This window comes from Bicyclus anynana, chromosome 11 (genome assembly GCF_947172395.1).
Source record: "Bicyclus anynana chromosome 11, ilBicAnyn1.1, whole genome shotgun sequence".
NCBI classification, from domain to species: domain Eukaryota; kingdom Metazoa; phylum Arthropoda; class Insecta; order Lepidoptera; family Nymphalidae; genus Bicyclus; species Bicyclus anynana.
In genome coordinates, this window is record NC_069093.1 from 6,075,234 (window position 1) to 6,083,636 (window position 8,403).

The following is an 8,403-nucleotide window of genomic DNA, read 5'->3' on the forward strand; positions in this document are numbered from 1 at the left end:
CAATCTTACAAAATTAATTACAAGCTTAGTTGAAAGCAATTAGTTGTGCCGCAACTCAGAGCTTGGAATAAAAGAACTTTTTTTTTATAACTTATTATGTTATACAGAATTCAATTAGTTAATGAAAAAGAGCCAACCCGGCTTTTTAGTTTTTTCAGGTTTGCTTTGTAGTTTTTGTCTCATAACCAATTTAATTAGTAATGCAACAAATACTTTTTGATGTGAAACATCTATAGCCGCACGTAAATTTCTGGCGTGGCGACGCATGCCGTGGCGACGCGTCGCCACGCTATATGATCTATACTATCTATATTTGTTTGGTTGAACGCGCTAATCTCAGGAACTACTGGTCCGATTGAAAAAAATCTTTCAGTGTTAGATAGCCCATTTATCGAGGAAGACTATAGGCTAAATTTTCCCCGTATTCCTACGGGAACGGGAACCACGCGGGTGAAACCGCGCGGCGTCAGCTAGTGGTATATATATACAGCATATATGCAGGAGTGTGACGACGCGTCGCCACGCGCAATCTACTGTGCGATCCTCTCCCTCTCGATCCGGTGTTAAGCCATCTCTCTCGCTACACTGAGCTCGGATACCTATAGTGTATACTCCGTAGTGTATACAGTGTTGTTTACTACAGTACACAAAACCTGTGTTTTACTTGAAAACATATAATTTTTCTGATAATAAAATGTCTGACCGTGATAATTTAGAGAGTGAGATGTTTCACATCTGCCGCGTCCCCTGATGGCTTACATTTTTTTTACGTAAGGAAATCCTCATGGAAACCTTCTACTCAAGTAAATGAGCAGGCTATGTCAGACTCTTACTGACTTAAGTCTCTATGGTTTTCCAACCAGTCGATAACGTCATGGAAACAGTTTCACACATAACAGGCCCTCGAAGTATTTTCAACAAGCTACAGTTCGTTTCATGTAGGATGGTGCGGGTGACAGTTCGTTTCACTCTTAAAAGTTTAGTTTACGAATAGTTAGGTATTATTTGTTTATATAACTTTCGTAGTTTCGAAATGAACTTAAGCCAATTAGCCACGTTTGTTCACCTTAGTTACGACAGGCTATTGACATATCTGATAGTATAAAATCTTTTGTCGTGGGTCACATGCTAGGCCTAGACGATTGAAAAAAAGCTTCCAGGCATATATGTAACGAAAGATACCTATTCTATAAATATAATGCTATAATATTTTTATTTACCACTGCGAATACGGTTTCTGAACACGTATATTGCGTGATATAATTAAGTTTTCAAGACGTTTCCAATCCAATCCCCCGAAGATTTAGGTATATAGAACAGATGAGAAATTATTTATTTATCCACGTTGATTATAACGGCTTACATACAGATGTAGGAATAATGAAAAGAAAATTAAGCTAGGCGCTTATTCAGACATTAATTAATTGAATATATAAATCAGTAAGTCCGTTTGGTTTCAATATACTTACATTGGATCACTTAAAGGGAACAATCTGCCTGTATTAGACCTACATATTGAATACCAAAATTGTATGTTCTGCTGTAAATTAGTTACAGGCGAATTAGCGACTATCTTTAGGGTTTTGTAATCCACAAGGAACCCTTATAGTTTCGCCATGTCCGTCTGTCTGTCCGTCCGTGCGTCCGCGGTTTAGCACAGAGACGTTTTGTCTTGCAAGGTGATGATACAAATATCTATTAGCACATATATGTTACGTGAAAAAAAGTTTCCGATGAAATGATAACCTCCTCCTTTTTTTGAAGTCGGTTAATAATAGTATCCCACGACGTTATCTCGTAAAGACGTATCAACCTAACGCCGAACCGGAAATATCGCTCTCTCTTTCGTTGCTTTTGGGGCGATCATCATATAACTTAAATTAGCTGAGGTTTTGTGGTAGGCTTTAAGATCATAATACGAAGAAGGTTAGGTAACTATAGGGTATGTTTATTTGCGGAAATAAAATCAGAAGTGAGTGAATAAGGGGTTGAAAGTTTGTATGAAAAGTTCTTCATTTTACCCCTAAAGGGCTAAATAGGGTTCAAAGTTATTTTTATTTATATCGTTCATGTTTTAAGTTATATTTTTGTAAAATGATTAGTGGACTTTTTATTATATACAAAACATGCGAAAATATAAATAAAAGGGGGCGAAATAGGGGTTGAAAGTCGATATATCGATGTTCACTCGGACGAAGTCGCGGGCGTTTGCTAGTCAGTAGTAAAGACCTAGAGGTTTACGCTTATTAAAGTAATTACTCCATACACACCAACTTATCTTGGTGATTAAAAGTGGACATGCATTTTACTGATAATTCACCAAAACAAATAGCCACACAATATACGGTCATCTATCCTAATTGCCTTTACTATAAATTGAATAAGAAAAAAAGTTCAAGAATTGTATTATTTGAAATTCATAGTAGAAACAAAAAAATGGGTCAACTTTTGCGATATGTTTTAATCATCGTTATGGTGTATCAAATAAATGCTTTTGAAGCAGAGTCTGATCCTATAGGGATAGATGATGTAGATGCACAAAGTAGTGGTACGTAACTTTCATTTTTTACTCGACTTCAAAAAATATGGTTTCTAAATTTAATCGTAATATATATTTTATTGTCTTTTTATAAGTCCTAGCGAACACCCGTGATTCCGTTCACGCGTAATTCCACAGTAGCTAGCCACAGTTGTTGAAACTATTATACGATAAAGTGACCCGTAGATCGAACCCAGGACATCTCTGATGAGAACAACTGCACCGTAGAGGTCGTTAAATACTACTTATCTAGAAGTGTTTGTTAACTAAGTTAAAACTAAGTTAATAGCTTCAAACCAATGTACTACTTTCTTAAGAGAGGTGTTTCCATCGTCATAATTGATTTCTCCTCTATTCATTTTAAATATATGTGATGTGTCAACTACAAACAAAAGTAACTCAGGATTATCCTTATTAACTTAAGGACGGTTATTAATATAAATAAGAAAAAGAAATGGTCCTAGTATAGATCCTTGAGGAACCCCCATTTTTACAACAGATAAATGTATGTAATAATATTGCAAAGTAATAGGAATATTAAACTAACGAATCCTTTTTATGAACAGATGCCGTTCCTAATGAATTCGACGCAGCATCAAGATCTGGTATGAAAATATTAATTTCTATATAATAAAAAAAATGTATTTATATTATTAAATCATAGTAGTGTGATAGTTCTTATTAGTTCACCTGCAATCGATTTTTGAGGTGTGATTCTGGAGTTTATTTTTCACAGTCGGAGTCAACAACAGACACGCCTTTAATCGTGTCCTTTACATCATCAAAAATGTACAACTCTATATTCTTAACTACTATTTTTAACTAAAAAGACTATTTATATTTTATTTATCCTTATACAGAAGAACATAATAACGTTGTTAATAATTATATTAAAACAAGCGGACGCCTGAACTCGCGTTCATCGGCGTGAAATTTAGTTTTTCACAAATCCCTCAGGAGCCATGGATTTTTCCTGATTAAAAAGTATCCTTTGTGTTAACCCAGAGTAAAATCTATTTCCATTCCAAATTTCAGCCCAATCGCTCCAGTAGTAGCGGCGTTAAAGAGTAACAAACATCCATACAAACTTTCGCGTTTATAGTATTAGTAGGATAGGATTATTGGAACACTAATAAAATACATATTGCAAATAGAAATACATAGAATTGTTTGTCTATATCAAATTTTCTCAGACTAATTTAAAGCTAATGTTATATGGTTATGTTTTTCATAATTATAGGTGCATTCAGAAGTCAACAAAGGCCAGCTTTTTGCTACTACGACCCTGACAAAGGCCCATGTAACGGTAGATATCCGAGGTAAGTGTTAATGAGTAAGACGTGCTCAGCGGCGTTATTAAAAGGTGAAGGTGAAGGTGAAGGGAAATGTTGGGAAAATGGCAGAAGTTACTTCATTTTTATAGCGATACTACTGTAAGTCGAAGTCGCTGGCGTCCGCTAGTATTAAATAAAAGCTATTGAGTAGAGTACGAAAAAAAAAATGATGTAAGAATTACATTAACAAACAATTAAATTTGTTGTTGCAGATTTTACTACGATTATACACAGAACATCTGCAAGTTTTTCTTCTATGGCGGTTGTGGTGGAAACCCAAACAATTTCATTACCCAAACACAATGTATGAGGGTTTGTAAGAGTTACTACCAATGACTATGAGTATATTTATATAAATATAGTGTTTATTTAAATAATAAATAAATGGGTTTAGCAATTTCAATTATTTTTATTGACTGTATAAGATTACCCGATTCCCAGTAAGTACTACAATTGAAGAATGTATGAAATAATAAATAATATTCCCAAATTGGAAGACTTCATCTAATGGGCGCTAGTACGTTGCTTTTAATAACCGATTTCAAAAAGGAGGGGGAGGTCTCTTTTTCATCTGAATGTATTACGTAGGTACTAGCGGACGCCCGCGACTTTGTCCACGTGGAATTCAATTTTTTACAAGTCCCGCGGGAACCATGAATTTTTCCAGAAAAACCTATGACACAGCAAATCTATTGCCATTAAAAATTTTGAAAATTAGCGAAAATTTTTAAAATATTTAAAATTAGCGTAAAGGAGGAACAAATATACACACAAACTTTCGCCTTTATAATATTAAGTGTGATAATATCATGAGTAAGGCCTCCTCATAGGAGAAACTCATAGTGATTATCGCGGTTTAATTTTTTTCAAGATTAAAATATGAGCTTTAAATTCTGTCATATATTTTTTTTATAAAATTTATATACCCTTTGTCATCGGTATTATAACGAATCTTTTGAAACCCCGTTCAATAAAATCGGTTCTGCTAGGCTATTCCGTAACGATATTTTGATAACTCGCAAGTGCGAGTGTGGAATTCACCACTATCTCCCTCTGTTTAACACGATACTATAGAAAGAGAAAAACAGCGGTAAATTAAAAAACTCGGACTTGCGAGTTATATAAAACATCGCTAGAGAATAGCCATGCTGTAGTTTAGGCGCTACCGTGGAACACGCATAGACTGTCAAAACCATTACCCTTCCTTTTGTAGTCGGGTAAAAGTAAGTAGGTATGTGTGCTAATTGTTTACCAAAACAAAAAACCATAGCAAATTCTATTATACACCTGTTCATGAAACAATTAAAATTATCAGTTTCAGTATAAATTGCGGCAAAAATAAAATACGAATATATTCCAATATAAATCGCAGCTAAGATGGCGGGTCAACTTCACCAATGCACTTGTATTAGTTTTATGTTAATTGTATTGGTTTATCAAGTTAAAGGCATAGATGAAGAAGCTACATCTAGAGGTTTGTCTTTTTCTTATTTTTTTTTTAATAAAATTTATAATTTATATTAAATGTAATTGCTTAAAATTTAGTTTTTCGTTTCAATAGTTTTGTATTTCTGTAGATTGTATGTCATAGGGATTTCATGGCTTTAAGAGCTTTGAATTGTAATTTATACCCCCTACAGCTCAGCTAAGAATTTTTCAGTTAAAATTCTCAGCTCGGAGTTGGGAAGTCTTGTAGTAAGCGTTCATAATGATGAACGACAAAAAAGAAGCATTAAAATTATTTTATTCTAATTTTTTCTTATATTTTTGTTTTTTTTTTTAATTGAAAACTTTAATCAATAAGTATGTTAACATGTTGTTATTTTCTTAAATTTAGATCTCAAATATATTTCGACATTTGTGGCAGAAGACAGAGCAGCAAGAAAACGTAAGGAAATTTTAGTTTAGTTTAGTTTTTACTAATTTAATAGTAAAATAAACTTATCCCCTAAAAGCTACACAAATTATGTCTACATCTAGCAGCTAGACTAATGCTTTGCGCAAAAAATGAGCTATATTCTGTCACCAGTCGAGGTCATAGTCAGGTATCCGTAGATTTTTTATATGATTACTATCAAATTAATTTTTCGTGAGTAGCTTCATCTCGATGAGACGATCACCTTTTTTATTTACGAAAAATATTGATTCTGCTCAGTTTCCAGGAAATAAAAATTTCTGAGCGTCGGAACGAGATAATGTACCACTTAATTTGTAAGACATTGTGGCTGTTAAGTTGTATAACTTTTAATTAAGCAATAGTTAAAAAAATATCCAACTTGTATCAATAACGAGGGAATTTTTTATTTCCTGGTAACTCAGTAAGCTACCAGAATTACGAATTTTCGTAAATAAAAAAGTTTATCGTCTCATTGAGATGAAGTTACTCACAAAAAATTAACTTGATAGTAATCAGTTGAAAAATTGTTCTACAGATCCCGGACTATCAGCCGCAGTGAAATATTTTAATATTTACAAACTCATTCAGCCTTTTCTAATGCGGCTTGCGGCCATGGTTCCGTCTCCCTGATATTTATTCGGAGCCAATGTGTCAACGCAAGTAGCATACCACATTAGAGCTGGCACCATTTCCGAGTGAACCAATATCAAATCATCAAGTCTATTGCCATCATCTGGACTTAACCTTTTTTATACCTAAATTTAGTAAATTTTAGTTTTTTTTAATATACGGAATAAGCTTCCGCTTGACCACGATCTTACCTGATAGCGGCTTTTTGTGGTTATGGTCGGTGGCCCGTGTTCGGGAGCCCTATCAGTTATTTTAAATCATGAGTTATTAAATTAAAGATTACTTTAAAATACAATTACTATTGTAAAACAATAATATTTTTTTTAAATTTTAGAAGTAGACCTTCGGAGACCACCTTTTTGCTACTACAAGCCTGTCAGAGGTGAATGCAGTTTAAAGTTACCGAGGTAAGTCAGTACAAATGCCACCTGTGGCGGTAACATGTGACAAACGAGATAACCTCGTGAAGAGAAGTAGACAAATTTCAACCAATGGCGGTCCAATCAAAAATATCGCTATCTTTTTTATTGCGTTAGGACGAAAGAGATGGGACTGGAACAATGCCGCAATTGGACGATATTTTGTATATTTCTCTTCACTTTGTTGCATGTTAGCATCAGTTAAATCCCCCTACTGACGTTGAATTGTAACTATACAGTTTTATCTAGCGGACGCCCGCGACTTCGTCCGCGTAAAAGTCGATGTGAACTATTTTTTTTTTATTTTTTTATTCTTTACAAGTTAGCCCTTGACTACAATCTCACCTGATGGTAAGTGATGATGCAGTCTAAGATGGAAGCGGGCTAACTTGTTAGGAGGAGGATGAAAATCCACATCCCTTTCGGTTTCTACACGGCATCGTACCGGAACGCTAAACCGCTTGGCGGTACGTCTTTGCCGGTAGGGTGGTAACTAGCCACGGCCGAAGCCTCCCACCAGCCAAAACTTTCTACTACTAGAACTTTCAACTATGCATGTATATAAATGTGGATGTAGCAGTTTACTGAGACTTTTTTATTATTATCTATAAGAAAACGCAGAGCTGCAATCACACCTGATGGTAAACAATGATGGAGCTTATGGAATATCCTAAGTATTTACATCATCATCATCATCTCCTTACCCTTATCCCACTTAAATGGGGTCGGAAAAATATGTCAATCTTTTCCATTTGTCTCTATTACTCGTCAACTTATCATCCACTCCTTTTACACACATCTCCTCTTTCACACAATCCAACCATCTCTTCTTTGGCCTTCCTCTCCTCTTATGTCCTTCCACTTGCACATTCAACATTTTTCTAGTAATATGATTTTCCTTCCTACGCATTACATGTCCATACCAAGCTAACCTACTCCTCAATTTTTCTGTCACTGGCGCCACCTTCAGACTTCCTCTTATCCTAAGTATTTTGATCTCATGAAAATTGTTTCAGATATTATTACGACTCCACTCACAACAGATGCAGAGTGTTCCTATATTCTGGCTGCGGTGGCAATACTAACAACTTTTTGACCCGACCACAGTGTATCGAAGTTTGTCAGTAATACCACGAACTTTTACATCTACGCCACAGTAAACAGTTAATCAAGTTATATAATGATTTATTTATTTTGCTATCATCCGCGAAAATTCGGCGAACCCATGCGACAACGTCACCCAGGTCCGACAAAATACTCTCTACGTACGTTTCACCCCGAAACCGGAGCATCCTCAGGAGATGTTGACTCTACAACGTGCAATTGCAAAGTGTCGTTTTCGACCTTTGCTTCGTCTTTAATAGACCAAAAAGTAGGTGGGGCAAGAGGTGGGCTGCTGCAAAAAAGTTTGCTGCAATAGTTAGACTAGCTATAAATAAATCAGAATTTATATTTCCCAAATGTACATCTAAACAAAAGGCTATTGTAATGAACACTCATGCCCCACTTTTGTATGGCTTACCTAAAATTCACAAGGATAACATCCCAATGCGTCCAGTTGTCTCCTATATTGGAGCGCCAGCA

The 8,403-nt window shown here is 35.1% G+C and overlaps 2 protein-coding genes across 2 annotated transcripts; both read left to right on the plus strand.

Annotated features, from left to right (window-relative positions):
- Positions 1 to 2,404: 2,404 nt before the first annotated feature.
- On the plus strand, positions 2,405 to 4,272 carry LOC112056499 (pancreatic trypsin inhibitor-like). The gene is made up of 4 exons (XM_052884357.1): positions 2,405 to 2,548; positions 3,106 to 3,144; positions 3,780 to 3,858; positions 4,086 to 4,272. Exons 1-4 carry the CDS (start codon positions 2,437 to 2,439, stop codon positions 4,207 to 4,209), a joined length of 354 nt encoding a protein of 117 aa, XP_052740317.1. The 5' UTR covers positions 2,405 to 2,436; the 3' UTR covers positions 4,210 to 4,272.
- Positions 4,273 to 5,211: 939 nt separating this feature from the next.
- LOC128198488 (kunitz-type serine protease inhibitor 2-like) lies at positions 5,212 to 8,200 on the plus strand. Its single transcript, XM_052884237.1, has 4 exons — positions 5,212 to 5,347; positions 5,711 to 5,761; positions 6,735 to 6,807; positions 7,836 to 8,200. The coding sequence occupies exons 1-4, from the start codon at positions 5,251 to 5,253 to the stop codon at positions 7,945 to 7,947; spliced, it is 333 nt and encodes a 110-aa protein (XP_052740197.1). The 5' UTR covers positions 5,212 to 5,250; the 3' UTR covers positions 7,948 to 8,200.
- Positions 8,201 to 8,403: the final 203 nt, after the last annotated feature.

Coding starts and splice junctions, on each gene's coding strand:
- LOC112056499 (XM_052884357.1), top strand. CDS start 2,437: ATGGGTCAACTTTTGCGATATGTTTTAATCATCGTTATGGTGTATCAA. Junction 2,549..3,105: donor TGTAGATGCACAAAGTAGTG/GTACGTAACTTT, acceptor TTTTATGAACAG/ATGCCGTTCCTAATGAATTC. Junction 3,859..4,085: donor TGTAACGGTAGATATCCGAG/GTAAGTGTTAAT, acceptor TTGTTGTTGCAG/ATTTTACTACGATTATACAC.
- LOC128198488 (XM_052884237.1), top strand. CDS start 5,251: ATGGCGGGTCAACTTCACCAATGCACTTGTATTAGTTTTATGTTAATT. Junction 5,348..5,710: donor TGAAGAAGCTACATCTAGAG/GTTTGTCTTTTT, acceptor TCTTAAATTTAG/ATCTCAAATATATTTCGACA. Junction 6,808..7,835: donor TGCAGTTTAAAGTTACCGAG/GTAAGTCAGTAC, acceptor AAATTGTTTCAG/ATATTATTACGACTCCACTC.